Source organism: Lissotriton helveticus, chromosome 5_1, assembly GCF_964261635.1.
Source record: "Lissotriton helveticus chromosome 5_1, aLisHel1.1, whole genome shotgun sequence".
NCBI classification, from domain to species: domain Eukaryota; kingdom Metazoa; phylum Chordata; class Amphibia; order Caudata; family Salamandridae; genus Lissotriton; species Lissotriton helveticus.
The window spans coordinates 1,254,884,923-1,254,910,417 of NC_136065.1; the positions used below are offsets into that span (position 1 = coordinate 1,254,884,923).

At 51.9% G+C, this 25,495-nt stretch overlaps 1 protein-coding gene across 2 annotated transcripts in view; it reads left to right on the forward strand.

The window, feature by feature from the left end:
• The window catches only part of LOC144755271 (uncharacterized), a 78,782-nt gene that overhangs the window by 21,406 nt on the left and 31,881 nt on the right, over positions 1–25,495 (forward strand). For both annotated transcript variants that reach the window (XM_078644036.1, XM_078644037.1), the window contains one exon: positions 10,797–10,895. In XM_078644036.1, coding sequence (XP_078500162.1) covers positions 10,797–10,895 — 99 coding nt within the window. The remainder of the gene's footprint in view (positions 1–10,796; positions 10,896–25,495) is intronic.

Sequence of the window (25,495 nt, forward strand, 5' to 3'; positions counted from 1 at the left end):
TTCTGGAAGAAGATTTTAGGCAGGACAATCGGGATGGTAGCGAATAGAAACTACAGCCTGGGTAGCACCACCATTTTCATTATGGAGACATGACCCATGAGGGAAAGCGGGAGCCTGTTCCAATCCTCCACATCGTCCTCGAGCCTACTAAATGCAATCCCGTAATTTTCATTGAATAATACCTCTGCGTCAGTGTGGAGCCGTACGCCCAAATATCTAATCGATTCTATGGTCCACTGTAGCGGGTACTCCATGTCAAATGGGAGAGTCACCGGGGTGAGAGGGAAAGCTAAAGATTTTGTCCATTTTACCTTCAGACCCGAGAGGGCTCCGAAGTGTACCACCTCTCTAAGCATCGAAGATGCATTGTTTTCTGATTCGCGGATATATAACAGGGTGTCGTCTGCGTACATCGAGATCACGATTCTGTATGCGGGGAAGCCAATACCCTCATTGCTGTGGTACTCACGCAGTGCGCACGCCAACGGTTCTGCCACAAGTGCGTACAGCAGGGGGAACAGCGGACACCCCTGTCTAGCCCCCCTGCCGATTGGGAAGGAAGCCGTAACCAGGTTGCCTAGCCACAGTCTGGCTCTAAGTTCGTGATAGAGAGAGCCCACCATTTGGAGGAACGGTAGGCCCAGCCCCATCCTCTGCAACACGTGACGCATAAAAGGCCACTCCACCAAGGCGAAGGCCTTTTCCATGTCGAGGAACACCTCTATGGCCTTCGTGTCAGGCCGTACGTGCTGCATAGTGCCGAGGACAGTGCGGATATTATATGTTAGGTTTCGACTGGGAATGAAACCCGCCTGTTCCGGCACGACAAGCAAAGGGGCTAGGAGCGCCAGACGGTTTGCCAGCACTTTGGCAAAGATTTTTGTGTCGACATTCAGCAGGGAGAGGGGTCTGTATGAGCCACACTCATCGTGTGCCTTACCGGGCTTAAGAATAGCGCTTCTCTCATGGAGTGTGGCATGCTCCCTTCCACACAAATTTCATCGAACAGCGTCGAAAGATGCGGCAGCAGTTTGTCCTGAAAGGCTTTATAAAATCCCACCGTGAGCCCATCTGCCCCGGGGGCGCTGCCATCCGCATTCCGACAAGGGCCTCAACTATTTCGTATTTTTCTATTGGTAGCATAAAAATTCCCTGTGAGTATTGGTGAGCATAGGAGGTTCTATATGTTCCAAGTAATCTAGAATTTCATCGTCAAGGTCTCCACACTTAGAAGAATATAAATTTGTGTAGTAGCTACAAAACGCCTGCGCAATATCAGACTCGTCCGTGAGGACAGCGCCCGTTATCTGCTGTCGTCCTTTCCGCCCCTTCAGAACCCTCGCAAGGACCAAGCCGGGCCATTCCCCCTCACCATAAGCGCGGCCCGTTGCATATTTTCCCATGTGTTTCACTTCCCTATCTGCCTCCTCGTGATATTCGGTCAAGAGGGTCTTAATCTCTTCATCCACCACTACGTCCGGGTGCGTCCGCTGTCGTTCCTCTAACCACGCCAGCTGCCGTTCTAAGTCCGACAGCCTCCCAGCAGACCGGGCAGCCGGAAAGCCTCTTGGTTTACCAACGACCGCAAGAACTCCAAGACAACCTGCCGCACCCTCGAGAAAGCCTGGCGCCACAACCAGACAACAGAAAACATGGAAGCCCTCAAGAACGCCACCCGCAAACACCACCAGCTGATCCGCACCACCAAGAAGACAGCTTTCAAAGAACGACTGGACAACAACACCCACAACAGCAAGGGACTCTTCAACATCGTCAAAGAGCTCTCCAACCCCAGCGCCAGCAACAACGACATCACACCCTCGCAAGACCTCTGTGACTCTCTCGCCTCGTTCTTCCACCACAAAATCACCGACATACACAACAGCTTTGGCACTCCGACCACAACGACCACGCATCCCACCACCGAACCGAAACCCGCCACCACCACCCTCTGCACCTGGACCCCTGTCAACACCGAAGACACCACCGGCCTGATGAACACCATCCACTCCGGCTCACCCACGACCCCTGCCCACACCACGTCTACAACAAAGCCGCCTCCATCATCGCACCCCAACTCCGACTCGTCATCAACAGCTCCTTCGAATCCACCACCTTTCCGGAGAGCTGGAAACAGGCCGAACTGAGCGCCCTCCTGAAAAAACCCACCGCAGACCCCACGGACCTCAAGAACTTCCGCCCCATCTCGCTCCTCCCCTTTCCAGCCAAGTCATCGAGAAGACCGTCAACAGACAACTCTCCGCCTTCCTCGAAACCAACGGGTCCCTCGACCCCTCACAGTGCGGCTTCCAAGCAAACCACAGCACCGAGACCGCCCTCATCGCAGCCACCGACGACATCAGGTCCCTGCTCGACAACGGGGAAACCGTGGCCCTCATCCTCCTGGACCTCTCAGCGGCCTTCGACACCGTCTGCCACGGCACCCTGATACAGCGCCTCAGCAACACCGGAATCCAAGGAGCAGCCCTGAAATGGATCATCTCGTTCCTCACCGGAAGAACCGAGAGAGTCCGCCTCCCCCCGTTCCGATCTGCGGCCTCCGAAGTCATCTGCGGCGTCCCGCAAGGATCCTCGCTCAGCCCCACCCTCTTCAACGTCTACATGAGCCCTCTCGCAGCCATCGCCCGCCAACACAACCTCAACATCATCTCCTACGCCGACGACACCCAGCTGATCCTCTCCCTCACCAACGACCCCGCCACCGCCAAAGCCAACCTCCAGGAAGGAATGAAAGACGTCGCAGAATGGATGAAGACCAGCCGTCTGAAGCTGAACTCGGACAAAACAGAGGTCCTCATCCTAGGACCATCTCCCTCGGCCTGGGACAACTCCTGGTGGCCCTCGGCACCGCACCCAAACCAACAGACCACGCACGCAACCTGGGATTCATCCTGGACTCCTCCCTCACTATGACCAAGCAAGTTAACGCCGTCTCGTCTTCCTGCTTCAACACCCTGCGCATGCTTCGCAAGATCTTCCGGTGGATCCCCACCGACACCAGAAAGACGGTCACCTAGGCCCTCGTCATTAGCCGTCTGGACTACGGGAACACCCTCTACGCGAGAACCACAGCCAAGCTCCAGAAGAGACTGCAGCGCATCCAGAATGCCTCAGCACGACTCATCCTGAACATCCCTCGCCGCAGCCACATCTCTACCCACCTGAGAGACCTGCACTGGCTCCCAGTCAACAAGAGGATCACGTTCCGACTCCTCACCCACGCACACGAGGCTCTCCACGACACAGGCTCGAAGTACCTCAACAGCCGCCTCACTTTCTACACACCCACCCGCCAGCTCCGATCCGCCAGCCTCGCCATCGCATCCGTCCCTCGAGCTCGGAAACCCACCATCGGAGGAAGATCCTTCTCCTACCTGGCGGCCAAGACATGGAACTCCCTCCCCACCCACCTTCGGCTGACCCAGGACCATCTCTCCTTCAGGAAACAACTCAAGACCTGGCTGTTCGAGCAGTAGCATCCCCCCGCCCCCTCCTCAGCGCCTTGAGACCCTCACGGGTGAGTAGCGCGCTTTACAAATTTTGTGATTGATTTATTGATTGATTGATTGTCCTCCTAGGGGTCTCCAGTTCCAGCAGCAGTGGTGAGTGGTCAGACAGAGTGCGTGGGAGGACCCTACAATCCTGTACCTGGCCCATCATCGAGGAGGATGCCAACCAGTAGTCTATTCTGGTATAAATATCGTGGTACGCACAATGTGTGTGCCCCCCCCCCCCTCCCCTCCTTGCGCAGGATGCCTCGTCCTCCACACATCCTCCAGGTCCAGGCTAATGAGCAAGTTGTGTAGTGAATGTGCGGCAGCAGAAGGCCTACGCGCGGGACCAGCAGATCTATCCAGCGCCGGGTCAAGCACCAACTCAAAATCCCCACCCCATAGGACCTGTGCTGTGTCATAGTCACGGGCTACCGCTGCCAGGGACTGATAGAATTCGGGGGAATCATAGTTTGGACCATAAACATTAACCACAACAAACTCCATCCCCAGGCCTACGCATTTTGAAAAGACAAAGCGGCCTTCAGAATCCGCTCTCAGGATCGCCTGAGTAAGTTTCGATTTGGGATTTACCCAGGTGATCACGCCTCTGGCATGAGTCGTGAAGCCTGCTGCAGCGATATAGCCCTCCAAACCCCTACTATGCAACATTCTACTCGTCAGCGGCAAATGGGTCTCCGGTAGGAGTGCCACATCAATATGTTGCCGCTGTAGGTAACTCAGTACTTTCCTCAACTTCCGATAATCATTCATCCCCCTGACGTTCCATGTAAGCGCTCGGATCCTGGCAGCGGATCCCAAGTTCCCTGAATCAGTCATACTTGTCTCCGGTTCCCATCATGAAAGCCATGTGTATGTAACCACCGTGTAAGGTTGCTATCGACTGTGCGGTCAAATGAAGAGACAACCCCCCTCCTCCCCCCAACACCCGCCCCAAACCCTGTAACATTCCCAACCCCCACCCACAGCAGACCACCCCCAACAAGGTCTTGCAGGAAAAACCCCCATCCTCCCTCCCGCCATCCCGAAACACCAACTGTGTGACCTCCCGCGGGTCAAAAAGGGTGCATTGCGCACGGGGCCCGAGGTTGCCGCACAACCAGCAAGTAATTTGGTTATACAACCTGCCAGGTGCCCCACCCCAGCTTCCCGTCGTAATATGTATTATGCATCAGCATAGGATATGTACGTAACATCTGAAAAAAATTCTAGCAGTTCAAAGTGCATCGCCTATAGTTGGAAGCGCCCCCCCACTTCCTCTCAGGACACCAACCAAACAAGAGTGAGTCATCAGACAGAAGTCCCCCAGGGACAGCCCACGGCAGCATGCTATGAGCCCAACAGTAGTAGCTACTCCGGCAAACCCTCAGGCGGCTACAGATCATGGTACCTGGTCCCCCGCGGGCCCACGGCCGCTGCCCTTCCAAAGTCAAGACCAACAGGTACTTCTCTCCCAAAACCAGACCTCCCCACTTACTGTGTCCCAATCACCCCACAGCCACGCGGGGAACATGATAGGCTACGGGTCACTCCTGCTCGTCCAGCTGACTGCTCTGCTCCTCGCCGTTTGAAGGTTTGTTGACATCCCTACGGTGGTCCCTAGACCATTCCTTCAGAGCCTGCTGCAATGCCCTAGGGTCAGTGAAGATGTGGGAGTGTCCCTGCCGGTTGACACGTAGTTTTGCAGGGTACAACATTGAATAGTCCAGACCCAGGTCACGGAGCTGACGCTTGTATGGGGCAAAGTGTTTGCGGGCCTCCTGTACCCTTGCAGTGAAGTCTGGATAGAGCAAGATCTCTGAGCCCTCGTACTGCAGCGATTTCTTATCCCTGGCCAGCCACAATGCCACGTCCCTGTCCCTGTAGTTGAGCAGCTTAGCAATGATGGGGCGCGGCGGTGCTCCCAGGCGCGGTCGAGGGCCCAGCGAGCCGTGCGCACGCTCCACCACAAACATTGGAGAGAATGCGCCGTCTCCGAGGAGAGTAAGCAGGAGCTTTTCAACAAAGTTTTCCATGTTTCCTGTCTGCGTCGTTTCCGGCAGGCCTGTGATGTGGAGGTTAGAGCGACGAGAGCGGGCCTCCAAATCTTCCGTTTTCTCCTGTAGGGACTGCATAAGCTTCGAAAATCTTTTTGCGATCAGTGTCGAGCTCCGTTTGCGCTTCCTTGACCTCTGTCAGCCTTCTTTCGGACATGTCCAGTCTTTCTGCGTGTTTGTCGATGCGCTCCGCCATGCGATCCATCCTATAGGTGAGGGCATCGATCTTTGTGCATATGGACGTCATGCTGTTCTGGATGGCTTTTTCCATTGCCAGGAGCATGTTTTTAATGTCTGAGGCCTCAGTGGTGTCCGCTCCGTCGGACGAGTTGGCTTTGTCTGCGCCCGGTGCCTCCTGCGACTTAGAGCGTCGCTGCTCGAAGGTAAGCTTGCTCTGGGTCTTGTCGCCTCTCCCCATGCTGCCAGGCGGTGCCGAAGGACATGGGTATCGAAGCCAACCTGGTGTGTGTCACTCATATGATGCCCGAACTGACCGGACTCACGGTATCGTCGAGTGTGCTCCGGGGGTCGACGCAGTTCCGGCGTGGAAATACGTCGTGCAGCGTGCCACTATGCCTCACTTGAGTCCACACCACTGCCCAGCTCCGCCTGCAACTCAGGGCCAACCCTCGTTGTCGCCACTGCTAGAGGCCCCCCGGTCACGTGCTCCTGCCCCACTGTGGGCTCACCTTAAACTCCCAGTCGTGATCGAACAGCTCATTCAAATGAGAGTAGTGCCTCCGAGCTCCACAAGCTGTCCGGTGCCCCACTCCGCAAACCACAAGGGTAGGGGCCACAAACATTCGCCCCCAAAAGCACTCCTGTCAGCGCTATGGGCGCCCTGCCATTGTGTTGCTTAGCACTTAGTGCTGCCCAGGGCCTCGCGGTGCACCCAAACCCTCAGGCGTGCCTCAGTTCCGCTGCAGGGGGTCTTGGGCAGTCCAGTTCACGCTGCAGCCTCCCGCGGCAACCTCCGGGCAGTTCCACACCAAAGTCGCCGGGACCGGGGCTCCAGCGGCAGCTCCAGAAGAGACTGCAGCGCATCCAGAATGCCTCAGCACGACTCATCCTGAACATCCCTCGCCGCAGCCACATCTCTACCCACCTGAGAGACCTGCACTGGCTCCCAGTCAACAAGAGGATCACGTTCCGACTCCTCACCCACGCACACGAGGCTCTCCACGACACAGGCTCGAAGTACCTCAACAGCCGCCTCACTTTCTACACACCCACCCGCCAGCTCCGATCCGCCAGCCTCGCCATCGCATCCGTCCCTCGAGCTCAGAAACCCACCATCGGAGGAAGATCCTTCTCCTACCTGGCGGCCAAGACATGGAACTCCCTCCCCACCCACCTTCGGCTGACCCAGGACCATCTCTCCTTCAGGAAACAACTCAAGACCTGGCTGTTCGAGCAGTAGCGTCCTCCCCGCCCCCTCCTCAGCGCCTTGAGACCCTCACGGGTGAGTAGCGCGCTTTACAAATTTTGTGATTGATTTATTGATTGATTGATTGTCCTCCTAGGTGTCTCCAGTTCCAGCAGCAGTGGTGAGTGGTCAGACAGAGTGCGTGGGAGGACCCTACAATCCTGTACCTGGCCCATCATCGAGGAGGATGCCAACCAGTAGTCTATTCTGGTATAAATATCGTGGTACGCAGAATGTGTGTGCCCCCCCCCTGCGCAGGATGCCTCGTCCTCCACACATCCTCCAGGTCCAGGCTAATGAGCAAGTTGTGTAGTGAATGTGCGGCAGCAGAAGGCCTACGCGCGGGACCAGCAGATCTATCCAGCGCCGGGTCAAGCACCAACTTAAAATCCCCACCCCATAGGACCTGTGCTGTGTCATAGTCACGGGCTACCGCTGCCAGGGACTGATAGAATTCGGGGGAATCATAGTTTGGACCATAAACATTAACCACAACAAACTCCATCCCCAGGCCTACGCATTTTGAAAAGACAAAGCGGCCTTCAGAATCCGCTCTCAGGATCGCCTGAGTAAGTTTCGATTTGGGATTTACCCAGGTGATCACGCCTCTGGCATGAGTCGTGAAGCCTGCTGCAGCGATGTAGCCCTCCAAACCCCTACTATGCAACATTCTACTCGTCAGCGGCAAATGGGTCTCCGGTAGGAGTGCCACATCAATATGTTGCCGCTGTAGGTAACTCAGTACTTTCCTCAACTTCCGATAATCATTCATCCCCCTGACGTTCCATGTAAGCGCTCGGATCCTGGCAGCGGATCCCAAGTTCCCTGAATCAGTCATACTTGTCTCCGGTTCCCATCATGAAAGCCATGTGTATGTAACCACCGTGTAAGGTTGCTATCGACTGTGCGGTCAAATGAAGAGACAACCCCCTCCTCCCCCCAACACCCGCCCCAAACCCTGTAACATTCCCAACCCCCACCCACAGCAGACCACCCCCAACAAGGTCTTGCAGGAAAAACCCCCATCCTCCCTCCCGCCATCCCGAAACACCAACTGTGTGACCTCCCGCGGGTCAAAAAGGGTGCATTGCGCACGGGGCCCGAGGTTGCCGCACAACCAGCAAGTAATTTGGTTATACAACCTGCCAGGTGCCCCACCCCAGCTTCCCGTCGTAATATGTATTATGCATCAGCATAGGATATGTACGTAACATCTGAAAAAAATTCTAGCAGTTCAAAGTGCATCGCCTATAGTTGGAAGCGCCCCCCCACTTCCTCTCAGGACACCAACCAAACAAGAGTGAGTCATCAGACAGAAGTCCCCCAGGGACAGCCCACGGCAGCATGCTATGAGCCCAACAGTAGTAGCTACTCCGGCAAACCCTCAGGCGGCTACAGATCATGGTACCTGGTCCCCCGCGGGCCCACGGCCGCTGCCCTTCCAAAGTCAAGATCAACAGGTACTTCTCTCCCAAAACCAGACCTCCCCACTTACTGTGTCCCAATCACCCCACAGCCACGTGGGGAACATGATAGGCTACGGGTCACTCCTGCACGTCCAGCTGACTGCTCTGCTCCTCGCCGTTTGAAGGTTTGTTGACATCCCTACGGTGGTCCCTAGACCATCCCTTCAGAGCCTGCTGCAATGCCCTAGGGTCAGTGAAGATGTGGGAGTGTCCCTGCCGGTTGACACGTAGTTTTGCAGGGTACAACATTGAATAGTCCAGACCCAGGTCACGGAGCTGACACTTGTATGGGGCAAAGTGTTTGCGGGCCTCCTGTACCCTTGCAGTGAAGTCTGGATAGAGCAAGATCTCTGAGCCCTCGTACTGCAGCGATTTCTTATCCCTGGCCAGCCACAATGCCACGTCCCTGTCCCTGTAGTTGAGCAGCTTAGCAATGATGGGGCGCGGCGGTGCTCCCAGGCGCGGTCGAGGGCCCAGCGAGCCGTGCGCACGCTCCACCACAAACATTGGAGAGAATGCGCCGTCTCCGAGGAGAGTAAGCAGGAGCTTTTCAACAAAGTTTTCCATGTTTCCTGTCTGCGTCGTTTCCGGCAGGCCTGTGATGTGGAGGTTAGAGCGACGAGAGCGGGCCTCCAAATCTTCTGTTTTCTCCTGTAGGGACTGCATAAGCTTCGAAAATCTTTTTGCGATCAGTGTCGAGCTCCGTTTGCGCTTCCTTGACCTCTGTCAGCCTTCTTTCGGACATGTCCAGTCTTTCTGCGTGTTTGTCGATGCGCTCCGCCATGCGATCCATCCTATAGGTGAGGGCATTGATCTTTGTGCATATGGACGTCATGCTGTTCTGGATGGCTTTTTCCATTGCCAGGAGCATGTTTTTAATGTCTGAGGCCTCAGTGGTGTCCGCTCCGTCGGACGAGTTGGCTTTGTCTGCGCCCGGTGCCTCCTGCGACTTAGAGCGTCGCTGCTCGAAGGTAAGCTTGCTCTGGGTCTTGTCGCCTCTCCCCATGCTGCCAGGCGGTGCCGAAGGACATGGGTATCGAAGCCAACCTGGTGTGTGTCACTCGTATGATGCCCGAACTGACCGGACTCACGGTATCGTCGAGTGTGCTCCGGGGGTCGACGCAGTTCCGGCGTGGAAATACGTCGTGCAGCGTGCCACTATGCCTCACTTGAGTCCACACCACTGCCCAGCTCCGCCTGCAACTCAGGGCCAACCCTCGTTGTCGCCACTGCTAGAGGCCCCCCGGTCACGTGCTCCTGCCCCACTGTGGGCTCACCTTAAACTCCCAGTCGTGATCGAACAGCTCATTCAAATGAGAGTAGTGCCTCCGAGCTCCACAAGCTGTCCGGTGCCCCACTCCGCAAACCACAAGGGTAGGGGCCACAAACATTCGCCCCCAAAAGCACTCCTGTCGGCGCTATGGGCGCCCTGCCATTGTGTTGCTTAGCACTTAGTGCTGCCCAGGGCCTCGCGGTGCACCCAAACCCTCAGGCGTGCCTCAGTTCCGCTGCAGGGGGTCTTGGGCAGTCCAGTTCACGCTGCAGCCTCCCGCGGCAACCTCCGGGCAGTTCCACACCAAAGTCGCCGGGACCGGGGCTCCAGCGGCAGGCCCCCAGCCGAGCTCCACTCTTTTGGGCCGCTGCAGCAGTGGTCCGCCTGCCACACCACTCCACCCCCGGAGGCGAGAGGGGGGAGAGGGGGGAGTGGGGCCGGGGAGGGAAAGAGGCCAAGTCGCTCACCCCCGCTTGCAATCTGCGCGGACCGGTCCAATCTCCTCGGTCTGCCGACGGGCACACTCCGGGATCTTCCTCACGGTCAGGCCGCACGCACTGCTACGCAGCGCGGATCCACGCTGCACTATAGGGCGCGGGTCCGAGGCCTACCGCGTCCTCAACCACGTGTCCCGGTAACGGCGGTATTCCGGCGCCTTTTCTCACGCGCCGAGTCTCCACTGCAAGCCCACGCTGTCCGCAAGGTGGGGGGATATCACTACCTCCTCTAATAGTTGTGCTGATGCAGGATAATTAAGGATAATTGAAACGACGAGACGGAGCTCTGGGCTCAAGTGGCCGCCATGGTTGCCGGCAAGCTCCGCCCCCCTTTCAATTCTTTATTTATTTGACAGTTAGTAAACTTGGTACTACAAGTATGCAACATAGTTTGCCATTACTTTTAGCAGTGTGTTAAATGCTTCTCTACTAAGTTCTGTATTTGCTTGTCTACAGTGGGTACACAGATGGATCACATCAGGTAGACATCATAAACATGTGATCAATGTTTATTAGGTCCTTGCATGGTGGGGGTAAAATGATGGGTTGTGTTTTTATTCAACAGGTGATGCGACCACTGAGAAAGATGTTTTATTGATGGAAGAACAGAATCTTGAGGATATTTGCAATAAAGACAGAGAAATTGCTGATGGTCCAAGCACAGGTCAGAACAATTTTTGGGGACTGTGTGTTATTCCTAATTTAGAAGACAGTGCACAAGGAATGGCCTACAACATGAAGTGGGCCTAAAAGAGTGGAATCTGTATCTTAACAACTTAAGTTGAAGCACTCTGGTGCACGTTCACATAACATTTGTACAAGCAACAATTGTGCAGTGTCTACAATTGTAGATTTTAAATCTTAAAAATGCGATAAAATGCTTGCAAGTTAAGCAGGAATTACCAACCCCTCAAACCTCTGTAGTAGGGGGTGGAAAATGTTTTGTAAACATGGGACAAAATAGTGCATTTTACAGAACTGATCACCACATTTATTGTTCTGAAAAGGAGTTAAGGAATTAACAACATGTCCGAGGGACTGCTCTGGCACTCGGATGTAATTTTTCAAAGCATGTTTGTGCTTAGAAAAGATTGTGAGCTTGTTACAGAAAAGTGGGGAAAAATAGAGAATTTTGGCTTTCCCTCCTAAGTTAATTAAGACACGGTCCAGAGTTTGGAACATGGGGTGGGTCCAAATTTTAATTGCTGCACCCATTAAGCAGCAGGTGCATTTTTTCTTACAGAGGAAGTATGGTTCGTTTTTACTGCCCACTTTCTAGTTTGACAGATTTATAGTGAGCAGCCAGCCAGAAGGTCCAGGACAGGGGTTAGAAATTCTGCTAGAGCCCATTTGAAAATTGCAGTTCTTTCCTCATCCACTCCATTATCTGATAAATAAATATACAATCTTAGTGAGCTGAAAGTTCAATGAAGGACTCTTTTCCCCGTGCTTGTTTTTTAGGAGTGAGGTCTTTGTCCTAATCTCCTGAATTTTTCCTAGCGCTAAATGAATTACCTAAGTAAAGGGTACAGGGAACAGGAACACTTACATTACTGTTATGTAGGTTCTTTTAAGATCCGAGCAGTATCTCCTCTTTTTTGACACATCTTACCTGACCGTGAAATCTTGGAATCGGTGCTCAATGCAGATAACACACCGTTAGTCTGTGATATTGATTTGTACTTCATCAGCTGTTAAGAATATTTTGTGCCGTCCACATACAAATGATATTGAAGTTAACAGGTGCCAACTATGTCAAGGAAAGAGCTATATTGACATTAAAGAAAAGGGAATAAGGGGGAATTCCTGTTGAAGCCCATTTGTCAACCTTTTTATCTATGCATGAAAGTTCTGCTTCATTACCGATTGTCCTCCTTTGCGAAAGAATAGCAATAATCATAGCAGAGCATCACCTGATGTTCTTCCTACTGCTAGAAGGTTGGTCAAGCGCCTAGACACCTCCGGGTATATGTAGCGCTATATACATTCCTCATTTCATTTCATTGCAATGGCGTGATGCAGATCCTATAAGAAGGTTTGGGCACATTAAAGGAGGCCGCTCCACTCGTATCCAAATTCATAGAGTGACAGCCAGTGGACCAAATAGCAACGCACCACACTTGCGCCGTCTGTCTGATTGGGGGGGGGGGAGGGTGTCTGTAATATGACCAGCTTTCACTGTTCCGAATTCACCGAAGTCGAATGTAGATTGTTTATTGTGCAGAAAAAGTAGAGACAGACAAAAAACAGAACGATCTGGGCCAGTAAAGAAGTGTGACAACAGTAGCCAGAGCAGAGTCACTTCATTTGAGGCACTGTAGTAGCTAAAGTAGATATGTGAACAGAACAGGAGCCAGGGATAGCAGAGGTTTGGCCGAGAGTGGAGACAGGTAATAGCCTCACTGGTTCAAAGGGTGGATGATGAATATGCAATTGACATACATATGTGTATTTTTAAGTATACATGCACCTGTGTTCATGTACGCATGTGTGCACATTTGTGTGTGTCTGCACGTGCCTGGCGTTGTGCTCCTCTTAGATACCACCTCCCTGGAAAGCATCCTTGGTGACTGGGACCGCCAGCCCCTCTTACCCCTCGATGTTTTAGCCAAAAGTGTCCTTTTTTTTAAAAAAAAACAGCCCTTTGCATTGATGAGCAAGGAAGAATATATATACAAATGTGACCACATCAAGGCTGGCCTGAAATGTCACAAATGGCTTCTATTAGAATCCAGGATGAAATTCCAAGTCTTGTGCATTGTCCAGAAGGCATGCTGGGACACAGGCCCAGAATACCTACATAAATTGACCCTCACTAAAATGCAAGCTAAAAGCTCAGATCATCATCGACCTACCTGATACATTAGTAAGCTTAAAGAGTTTCAAACACGAAGGTAGATCCTTGGTAGTGGAGCCGGGCTCCAAACCCTGCCTTGAAATCCAAAGACAGCCACTTAACGGACAAGTTACTACTTGTGTAACAATATATCTGTAAGAGACATTAGTTAGTGATAGATTCCTTACCTAAGAATAATCCCCAGGCGTCAGACTGGATCCGGAAAGTTTTGCTTAGCAGTACCCCTGTGCCTCGTTAGGTGGCGTTGTGCGGCTCCGTGTCCGTCACTAGCGTCATGAGCGTCGAGTTGACGTCACGGAGACTACTTAGGCACCACCCACGCGCCCTGACGTCAGTTCTGTACACGACTTTCCGCGCCGAAACGCAGAGTCATGCAAGATACTGACCAGTGGTACATAAAACTAGGGCCCTAATTAACCCTAGTAATCAGTTCGTTGAACGAGGAGGATGGGTGGGCGGTAAGGAATCTATCACTAACTAATGTCTCTTACAGATATATCGTTACACAAGTAGTAACTTGTGTATCTGAAAGAGACACGCTAGTAATAGATTTCTTACCTTAGAATAGATTCCCCAGCAATTCCAACCCCGTTGGTGGGTCTGCGTACAGGGTTACACCAGAAAGTCGAGGAGCACAGAACAACCAAAGAATCCGTCTCTCCAGACCTGACTGTCAAGGCAGTAATGTTTTTGGTAAACATGTGCAGCGAGGCCCACATAGCTGCCTTACAAATGTCCTGCAGGGGAACGCCGTGTCCCAAGGCAGTAGTGGCTGCAGTTGCCCTTGTGGAATGGGCAAGCAACCCCCCAGGAGGCTTCTTCTTGGCCAAGGAGTAACATGCTTTGATGCACAGAATGACCCACCGGGAAATGGTCCTTTTGTGCACAACCTGACCTTTTTTAACGCCCACGTAGCCAACAAAGAGCTGATCATCCACCCGGAACTGTTGTGTACGCTGCAGATAGACATCAAGCGCACGTTTTGGGTCCAGACGGCGGAGCCTCTCCTCTTCCCTGGAAGGAGGCGGAGGCGGAAAGAAGGTGGGCAAAGTGATGGTCTGCCTGATGTGGAAGGGCGTGACAACCTTTGGCAAGAAAGAAGGACGGGTCCTTAAAACCACCTTGTCCGAATGAACAGAAAGGAAAGGAGGTTTAGAAGAAAGACCCTGGAGCTCACTCACTCTTCTGGCAGAGGTGATAGCTACCAGGGAAGCCGTCTTTAGAGTAAGAAGACGTAAAGGACAGTTATGAAGAGGCTCAAAGGAAGCGCACAAATGAGAAGGCTGATCAGGGAGCCTCAGGAAGGCGGAAATGGCAGAAAGATAGCCTTTGATAGTGCCCAGAGCAGAGCCCTGTTGGGCCAAAGATAGGAGTGTGAGAAGTTGGCCTGGTATATGATGTTCACTATTCTAGTGAGCACCTTGCACCAGTCCAAACAACTCTCATGGTGATGGTTGTAAAGTCAACATTATAGACCAGCTATCCTAGTGGTAGCATGGACAAAAGCAGTCTTAGGCTAAACTCAAGAGGGCATGTGAAGCCAGCTGTTTTACCATATGCAATTCCTCTAATACCAAATGAAAGGACACCACACAGGTTATATATTCAAAATATATATGTATTTATTTCTAAAACAACCCTCTGTACTCTTTATGAGAACAGAAGCATAAGCGCATAACAAGTAACTTAATATAACATACAAAAGTTGCACAAATATGGATAGGCCCTGGTGGCCCGCTAAACCATATACTACAATAGTGGTATAAGAACCACGTCACGAACAATGGTAAGGCCTAGGGCCTTGGGAATCGCTGGGGCTACACTGTACTAACAATAGTTCGGGAGCAGGAGGCCCACGGGATGCGGGTGCAGTGTCTAAAGGCACACGATTGCACACATAGAAGTCAATGGGTGCGTAAAGTTAGAAAGTTAAAGGTTTAGGCGTCTTCTGACTGGACTAGAAGCTAACCACTTGAAACTAGGACACTAGGAGAGTTACTCTTTACAGGAGCACCGCAGTACTCGCGTTACCTCACCCACAGGAAGCGGGTGCATAGGTGTCAAAGTGTGTTGGGTTTCGTCGTGGAGTTCTATGGAGCCTTGGAGAAAATATGCTGCAGGCGACCAGGAGAGAAGAGTCCGGTTGGATCCAAGGGTGGATCGAGGATGAAGAGTACCTGAAAGCAGAGGCGACAGAGTCTGGGTCACTAGCCAGTGACCAGGAAGGAACCAGGAAGGAACAAGGCGATGTCGGGAAGCAATCAGGTGATGTCGTGAAGCTTGTCTCTGCAGCCATGTGGACCAGGAGGTGTCGACGACGACTAGCAGCTGGATACAGACTGTCCCACGAAGGCTCTCGCTGTCGGCGGTGTCGGTTCTCAATTCGGAGTCAACAGGCCTTGGCAAATGCAACCCACGCAGGAATCGAAGATGGCTTCTTACTCAGGCCAGCAAGGACTGAGGGGCTTCTCCTTCACAGGGAAGTAAGGGCCAGTCTGGAGCAACCAGACCAGCGGTGTAGATTTCAGATTTCGTCGTCACAGAGGCCACTAGCCAACGGGCAAGTGACCAAATAGACGCGTCGAGCAGGAAAATGCAAAAGGGCCCCACGCAGCACTCGGTGAGTGTGGAGAGGTGATCTTTGGTGCAGTTGGTGCTCGGGGCTGGAGCTTCTCAATCCCCAATGCACACCTTCGAGGGTGCCTCAGAAGTTGCATGGAAAGCAATTCGCTGGCTTTCCAAGATGGCCGGTCCCACGTCTCTCGCCGCCTCCACGGGTCTCAGCTTTGCTGTGGCTGTGGATCGGGCTGTTGGATGTCTGGAAGTCCGGGTCTTGTCAGGCTCTGTGTTCGAGCTCCGGCGGGAGCAACAACAAAGCAAACCGTTGAGCGCTTGATGGTGCCTGCTTGCACAGGGTGGTCACTCTTTGACCACAAGGGAGATTCTTCAGTCTTCTACGTCGAGTAGGATGTCGAAGGTCCAGAGTTTCGTACCAAGGTGAGGCAGCAGATTTAAAAAAAGGCTCTCTGCTTGATCGGAAGCCAGTGCAGCTGTCTCAATAAGGCTCTGCCTTACGGATTGTTAAGGCCTGCCATAGGAGTGACTTATAGGTGTATATGTGTCTATATATATAAGGGTAGGTATAGGAATACTACACCTAAGCAAGGGGTGATTACACCACCTTGCCCCAGCTGAGTGATCAGCCAGTTGTGTCAGTTTGGATGGCCAGCCAGGGGTGGCAAAAGATATGCTGCAGCCCCTGGTAGGCCTTGGGTGCACCTATGCCCTGGGTACCTATGGTACACTGTGCAGGGACTCACAAGAGTGACCCAATATCCAATTAGGTATGTACCTAAGGTACATGGAGTCCATTTTATAGAGAGAGTAGATAGCCTGGGGCCCTGATTAGCAGGATCCCAGCGCAACTAAGTCGTAAACCAGCTAAACACAAGGCAAAAAAAATCTGGGGTAACCATGGTTACCTCCTGTCTCATGGTCCACTAAGCAATCCCTCACCCTAGGGGTATCAGAGGGTCTCCACCATAGGGAATCTCTACCTGTGGTGTGTTTTGGCAAAGTAAAAGGCTGGTGTTGAGGTGGAGTACTGAAGTGAGGCTCCACTAATGTAGGGCTCAGCTTCCTCCAATCACTATCCACCATGTGTGCCTTTCTTTCCATGACTGAGTTGCGCTGTGCTCTCAGGGTCAACCTCTGGCTGCCTATAGCTGGAGGCTGGGTCCCTTTTGTTGGCTTACTGGAGGGACAGGTCAGGTTTGGGGCCTTTGGGTCCCATGTTTGGCTGTGCCCAACAATGTCCATCTGGGGGAGGTTCCTAACTAAGAGTAAGGGAGATCCCTCAGGAGTTTCTTTAATTTTCACCTTGCTAGGGCTGCTAGTTTTGGTGCCCTTAATCTGCTGATGGGGGTGTTCTTGTGGACAGGGGGCCCTTTGGGGTCCGCTGGCCTCCCTGACCTCTGCAGCCCTGGGCTGACTGAGGCAGGGTAGAGAGGGGCAGGCCACCTGCTCCAGACTGGGTCCCACCTTGGAAGGGTCCACTGACATCAGGGGCTCTGCCAGGCCAGGCCTGACTACCTCTGGGGCAGTTCCTTCACAAGGGGTAGGGTCAGTTCCCTGAGGGGGCTGACTCTCACCTAATGTCTGGTGGGAGGGAGACTTTTCTTCCTCCCCAATGCTCTCTGTCTGAGTGGAGTGATCCATAGTTTCAGGCTTCACAACACTAAAATCTGTCTGAGTTTGGGCTGTGGCCATCACAGCCCCACCAACCTTTTCAGGAAGGGACTCAGTTTGGGTTTGGGCTGTTACCATCACAGCCCTGTCAATCTGTCTAGGGAAGGAGTCTGCTTGAGATTGGGCTGAGACTAGCACAGCCCTACCAACCTTTTCAGGGAGGATATCCTGAGCTGGGGCTGTGGCCATCACAGCACCACTAACCTTTCCATGGTGATTTATCATTTTAGAATGGGTTTCTTGTTCCACCGCAGCCCAGGCTGAGATCTCTAGATCATTTCCCAGTAGACAATCTACAGGCAAGGTTGTAGACACTGCCAATCTCTTGGGGCCAATGACACCTCCCCAGCTGAGATTAACTACTGCCATGGGATGATCTTTCTGCACTCCATCAATGTTGGTCACCTGGTATGTGGCTCCAGGTAAAAGTTGCCTTGAGGGGACTAGACTCTCAGTCACCATAGTGATGCTAGCCCCTGTGTCTCTATAGACCTCAACTTTCTGACCATTGATGAGGGGCTCCTGTCTGTACTTGCCCAAAGTGTTGGGACAAGCAGTGAAGTTGGCAAACCCCATGCCATTTTCACAGACAGGAGTAGCTATGGAAGGGGACCTGGTTAGGCCAGAGTCCACATGAGTTATGTTATGTTATGTTATGTTAAAGTAATTTGTTGAGCGCGCTAACACCATTAGGTTTCTTGGCGCTGTTCGGAGAGAGCAGAGAGAGACAGAACTAACATAACAATGGAACAAAAGTTAATTATAAGCTTCAATGAAAAGATGAGTTTTGAGGGAGGATCTGAAATTGGAATAGGGAGAGGATAACCTGAGCGGGAGAGGTAAAGAATTCCAAAAGGACGGGGCTAGGAAGGAGAACCTGAGGCCACCGTGTTTCTTCCGCTTGAATCTGGGGACAGATAAAAGAGCCATGTGGGAGGACCGGAGGGTGCGGGAGGGGACATAATGATGTAACAGAGAAGAAATGAAAGCGGGGCCCTGACCAGAGAGGGATTTGAAGGTGATACAACCCAGCTTGAATTTGCAACGAGCAGAGACCGGAAGCCAGTGGAGGTCCTTTAGAAGCGGTTGGACATGTTGGTCTCTCGGCTGGTGATAAATCAGACGGGCGGCCTGATTTTGGATCAGCTGTAGTCTCCTAAGTTGATAAGCAGGGATGCCTACATATAATGCGTTCGCGTAGTCAAGCCTAGACATGACTAACGCAAGTAGGGCCAAAATAAGGGCATCGGTGGTAAGTAGGCGCGAGATCTTGCGTATCTTCCTGAGCTGGAAATGACTAGAGGAGACTACAGCACTAATCTGGGGTGTCATCGATAGATCGTTGCTGATGACAACGCCCAGACTTTTTGCTGAGTTGACAGGACAAGGCGGGGAACCCAGGCTGGCCGGCCAAAAAGAGGGATGCCAAGGATTGGAGGGTCCCCCGACAAGCACCAGCTCGGTCTTGTCGGGGTTAAGTTTCAGGTGGTTTGCACCCATCCAATCACTGATGAAACAAAGGGCATTTTGAAAGGTAGAGATGGATTCGGGCCCAGAGTCAATGGTGAAAACCAATTGAATGTCGTCCGCATAATTAAATGCGGAGACATTAAAACGGTGGAGGGAACGGATTAATGGGGCCAAGTATAAATTAAAAAGAAGAGGGGATAGGGAAGAGCCCTGAGGGACACCACAGGTCAGCTCGACTTGAGAGGCAGAGAACTGAGACAGTCTGACGGCCTGATGGCGGTGGGTCAGGAAAGAGCGCACCCAGTCCAGGGCAATGCCCTGGATGCCAGCCTCTCCGACACGGTCGACCAGGATGTCATGGTCGACCGTGTCAAAGGCGGCTGACAGATCCAAAAGGACCAGGGCCTGACAGGTGTTAGTGTCAGCGCCCCTGCGAAGTTCGTCCATCACAGAGAGGATGACTGCTTCTGTGGAGTGTGCTGGTCTAAATCCAGCCTGCTGGGGGTCCAAAACACAGGAGTCCTCCACAAAAGAAGTAAGGGTTTGGGTAACATGAGACTCCAAGACCTTACTAAGGAAGGGGAGGAGGGAAATTGGGCGGTAGTTGCTCATGTTGGACTGGTCGGCCGTAGGTTTTTTCAAGATAGCAACCACTTCTGCCCGTTTAAAAGAACGTGGGACCACCCCCATGGTCAAAGAGCTGTTTAAAAGAGCTAAAGGGGGGTCCGGGCATGAAGTGAAGGCTTCTCGTAGGGCCGACGGGGGGCAACAGTCGCTGGGAGATCCAGAGGAAACTTTAAACAGAAGAGAAAGGAATTTGTCTTTGGAGATGAGTGGAAACTGGGTGAGGGTGTCGGTGCGATGGAGCGGGGAGAGAATGGGAAGGGTGGAAACAAGAGAGGCATGGACAATGCTGGTTTTAATTTTGACGATTTTGTCCACAAAAAATTGATTCAGAGAATCACACAATAGCTGGGAAGGGAGAGGAGCAATGGTGACTCTCGCCGGGTTCGATAATTCCTCCACAATAGAAAAGATGTCTTTAGACTTGTTGATGGAATTCAAGATCTTATTGGAGAAATAACAAGATTTGGCCCTGGCTATAGCAGACTTGTATTCTCTCAGCTGGGAAGAAAAGACAACTTTAGACTGTGAGGAATAGTCTCGACGCCAGCGCCTTTCGGCCTGACGGAGGCTAAGTTTCAGTGCCTTAAGTTCCTCGGTGAACCACCTATGGGCGTCGTGATTTCGCCGCGTTTTAACAGGTTTTAAGGGTGCCACCGAGTCAGCGGCGGAAACCAGCCAGTGGACAAGATTGTCGGACTGAGAGTCAATAGAAATAAGGGGTTCCATGATAGAGGGAGCAGATGAGCTCAGGAGGGAGGTGAATTTGTTAATGTCAGCCTTGTTCCAGTTGCGTGCCAGAAAGTTGGATTCTCGGGCAGCGCTAACCGGAGCAGGCTTAGCCAGGGAAAAGGTGATGAGTAAATGATCCGACCAAAGACAGGGAAGAACGAGAGGGGTGGAGATGTCCAGGGAAGAGGTCCATACCTGATCCAGAATATGACCTTTGGTGTGCGTGGGTGTGTGTATATGCTGGGTACAATTAAAACCCAGCATAAGCTCAGAAAAGGCGAGGGAATCAGAGGTTTCGTGAGGGTCAGATGGCCAGTAATTAAAATCGCCCAGGACCAAAATATTGGTGTTGTTGATGGTCAGCTGCGAGATAAGCTCGCCAAACTGGACAGAAAAATTGGGCATGGATTGGGGAGGACGGTAGACTAGGACACATACTAGGGAGGAGCCGGGTTGCTCCAGTCTAAGAGCCAAACAGTCGACCATGGAAATACTAATAATAGGCACCATGGAACACCGGATTGGGTGCCTAATGATGGCTGCAACCCCACCGCCCGCTTTACCAGAGGGGCGGTTAGCTTGTAGAATGTAATATCCCAAAGTAAACCCAGCCAAATTCTTGGGGGCACTCCCACCACCTGGGGGATTACTACTAATAGTAACAGGAGGTTTGGGAGTATTACTTGGGGGAATGTTTTCCTTATTGTTGGCCCTTGGGAAACTGCTATCAGTTTTCCAGTGGCCAGGCCGTTTACAGACATGGCAATAAGGTTTCTTAGGGTTAGAGGAAGTGTTTTACCATTGGAGTTTTGGGGTCCTGTGGAGGACTTGTCTTTTGATTTATCTCCACCTTTCTCTTGAGGCTTGGTAGAATCTTTCTTCTGGTCACCACCCTGATTTTTAGGCCTAACCCTGGTTCTGACCCATTTGTCTGCCTTCTTGGGTCAGATCAGAGTCCACCAGGTGTTGATGTAGAAGCTGGTTCTGACAATTATTAAGGATCTGCTCCATCATAATCACATTATACAATCCTTGATAGTCATGTACTTTGCTGCCCAATAACCAGCCCTCCAGAGCCTTAGTAGCACAATCTACAAAATCAGTCCAGTCCTGAGTCTGTGTCTTCTGGGTATCCCTGAACATCAACCTGTACTGTTCACTGGTTAAGCCAAACTCATCAATCAGAGCACTCTTCGGGACTGTGTAGTTGTTAGCATCCCCATCACTAACTGTGAGCAGCTTGTCTCTACCTTTTTCTTCAAAGGAGAGCCACAAGATAGCTGCCTACTGACTTTGGGGTACCTGCTGTACTTTGCAGGTCCTCTCCAAAGCAGTTATCCACTTGTGGATGTCATCCCCAACTTTGTAGGGGGGCACTATCTTACTCAGGTGTCTATTGTTGCTATAGGACCTGTCCCTATCCTTAGGGATATTGCTGCCACCAGTGGGTTGTGACCCACCCAATTTCTGCTCTCTAGCTAGGGCAAGCTTCTCTTTGGCAAGGGCAACTTCTAGTTCTTGCCTCCCAATCCTTCGATTAGCTTCCCTCATCCTAGCCTGATATTCTCTCCTTTCAGGAGAGGTCATCCTTCTCTGAGCAGGGGTATTGGATCCCCTAGAGGCATTAGAGTGGAGGTACTCACCTGAGTGGGACCTTCTCCTCTCATACCCCTGGTTAAGTCTACTAATAGGTCTGTATGGGGCTAGCCCATTCTCAGCCCCATGTTGGCTTAGGTTAGCCTGGCTAAGTCTCCCAACTTGGACCTGGCTATCTTGGAAAACTTCTTCTCCAGATTCTTCCTCTTGTTCATCCCCTTCTTCACCTACGACAGTGGGGTCTGATGCATCATCTGTAGAGGGTAAGACCTCTTCTGTATGAACCAAGGGACCTTGTCTAGAGGCCTTCTCAGCATCAGCCCTCTCTAGGAGTTCTATTAGGTGGGAAATGGTAGGGTTGGAACCCTGTTTCAATTTTCTTGAGGTACACAAGTGTCTCATCTCTTGGAAGTTGAGCATTTCATATCTAGAGGGTGCCCTGGGAGAGTCACTCCCCACAGGAAGAGTCATACTTGGCTCACCTGTGGTAGACATGATTCTAGTGAGGTGTGGTGTGTGCACCTACCTACACTATGTGTTTTCTACTAGAACCTCTCTAGGAGTTGTAGTGAGGGTGTGCTAGGCCCTTTGGTCTACAACAACTACGTTCAGTAGAACTTATGTATTCTAAGTCTTGTTATATGTACCTATGGTACCTAATGTGATCTTTCAAATGATATCTCAAAGATTACAACTGGTAAAACAACAGCAAGCTCAAATCCAACCGCTGCCACCAATGTGAGAAGTTGGCCTGGTATATGATGTTCACTATTCTAGTGAGCACCTTTCACCAGTCCAAACAACCCTTATGGTGATGGTTGTAAAGTCAACCTTATAGACCAGCTATCCTAGTAGTAGCATGGACAAAAGCAGTCTTAGGCTAAACTCAAGAGGGCATGTGAAGCCAGCTGTTTTACCATATGCAATCCCTTTAATACCAAATGAAAGGACACCACACAGGTTATATATTCAAAATATATATGTATTTATTTCTAAAACAACCCTTTGTACTCTTTATGAGAACAGAAGCACAAGCGCATAACAAGTAACTTAATATAACATACACAAGTTGCACAAATATGGATAGGCCCTGGTGGCCCGCTAAACCATATACTAAAATAGTGGTATAAGAACCATGTCACAAACAATGGTAAGGCCTAGGGCCTTGGGAATCGCTGGGGCTACACTTTACTAACAATAGTTAGGGAGCAGGAGGCCCACGGGATGTGGGTGCAGTGTCTAAATGCACACGCGTGCACACATAGAAGTCAATGGGTGCGTAAAGTTAGAAAGTTAAAGGTTTAGGAGTCTTCCGACTGGTCTAGAAGCTAACCACTTGAAACTAGGACACTAGGAGAGTTACTCTTTACAGGAGCACCGCAGTACTCGCGTTATCTCACCCACAGGAAGCGGGTGCATAGGTGTCAAAGTGTGTCGGGTTTCGTCGTGGAGTTCTATGGAGCGTTGGAGAAAAGATGCTGCAGGCGACCAGGAGAGAAGAGTCCGGTTGGATCCAAGGGTGGATCGAGGATGAAGACTACCTGAAAGCAGAGGGGACAGAGTCTGGGTCACTAGCCAGTGACCAGGAAGGAACCAGGAAGGAACTAGGCGATGTCGGGAAGCAATCAGGTGATGTCGTGAAGCTTGTCTCTGCAGCCACGTGGACCAGGAGGTGTCGACGACGACCAGCTGGATACGGACTGTCCCACGAAGGCTCTCGCTGTCGGCGGTGTCGGTTCTCGATTCGGAGTCAACAGGCCTTGGCAAATGCAAGCCACGCAGGAATCGAAGATGGCTTCTTACTCAGGCCAGCAAGGACTGAGGAGCTTCTCCTTCGCAGGGAAGCAAGGGCCAGTCTGTAGCAACCAGACCAGTGGTGTAGATTTCAGATTTCGTCGTCGCAGAGGCCACTAGCCAACGGGCAAGTGACCGGACAGACGCGTCGAGCAGGAAAATGCAAAAGGGCCCCACGCAGCACTCGGTGAGTGTGGAGAGGTGATCTTTGGTGCAGTTGGTGCTCGGGGCTGGAGCTTCTCAATCCCCAATGCACACCTTCGAGGGTGCCTCAGAAGTTGCATGGAAAGCAATTCGCTGGCTTTCCAAGATGGCCGGTCCCACGTCTCTCGTCGCCTCCACGGGTCTCAGCTTTGCTGTGGCTGTGGATCGGGCTGTTGGATGTCTGGAAGTCCGGGTCTTGTCAGGCTCTGTGTTCGAGCTCCGGCGGGAGCAACAAGCAAACCGTTGAGCGCTTGATGGTGCCTGCTTGCACAGGGTGGTCACTCCTTGACCACAAGGGAGATTCTTCAGTCTTCTACATCGAGTAAGATGTCAAAGGTCCAGAGTTTCGTATCAGAGTTTCAGTCAGGATATATCTAAAGTCTTGGGACTCAGCTCCTAGCTATATACCAAATCTAGGGGCTAGATTACCTGCTAGGTCCCTCCTATGGGTGGGACCCAGGAAGAGGGTGGTTACACCCCTTTCCCTTTGTCCAATTTCGAGCCAGAGCTGGGCCTGGAGTGCCCCAGCATCGGTTTGAACTGGACTATGCAGGGGACACCTTGTGTGCCCCAGACAGTGTCTCATTTCATTCAGCCCTCCCTGCCCCAATACACTGTGGCCTGTCTGGGGTGGTGCTAGCACCTCCCTGTGACAGGAAACATATTCTCCAAGCCTCCCTTGCTGGAAGGGCTCCCAGCAGCAGGAGGTCAGACTTGTGTCTGTGGCAGCAGCATCCATTTTGTGATGCTGAGGCTCTGGTTAACTTTAACCGGGATTAGTAGGAACAACATGTCTTCTCCCTCTAGAAGGGTGGAATGCTACCCCCGTTGCCAGAACTGGCGAGGGGGTAGTATTCCAAAGCGTATGACACCTTACACAACATGTTTTGATAATGCCAAACCAGAGTTAGCAATAACCGCGAGGATTATAATGCACTTAAGAGTATATGGTATGGCTATATCATAGAATAGCTATAAGGACATGGTTACGAAAGCTGCAGACAGGCTCAGCTCATGCTAGAGCCTCATCTCACATAAAACCAAGCACTCTGATTCAGGATTGTTAAGGCCTGCCATAGGAGTCACTTATAGGTGTATATGTGTCTATATATAAGGGTAGGTATAGAAATACTACACCTAAGCAAGAGGTGATTACACCCCCTTGCCCCAGCTGAGTGATCAGCCAGTTGTGTCAGTTTGGATGGCCAGCCATTGGTGGCAAAAGATATGCTGCAGCCCCTGGTAGGCCTTGGGTGCACCTATGCCCTGGGTACCTATGGTACACTGTACAGGGACTCACAAAAGTGACCCAATATCCAATTAGGTACGTACCTAAGGTACATGGAGTCCATTTTATAGAGAGAGCAGATAGCCTGGGGCCCTGATTAGCAGGATCCCATGCCAACTAAGTCAAAAAACAGCTAAACACAAGGCAAAAAAATCTGGGGTAACCATAGTCAGGTATCCACCTTCCTACAAGGAGAAACAGAAGAACCTCAGAAAGAGGGGCCGTAAGGGGATCCACAGCCTTTGCTGTGCACCATGCCACAAATTTGTTCCATCGGCAGGCGTATACCGTTTTAGTGGAGGGACGCCTGGCTGCCAGAATGACATTACAGACTTCGGGAGGAAGGTCGAAAGCCGTCAACTGTCGCCGCTCAATCTCCACGCATGGAGGTGGAGGCTGGACAGGTTCGAGTGGAGGACCGTCCCCTGCTGCTGCAACAGAAGATCCTCCC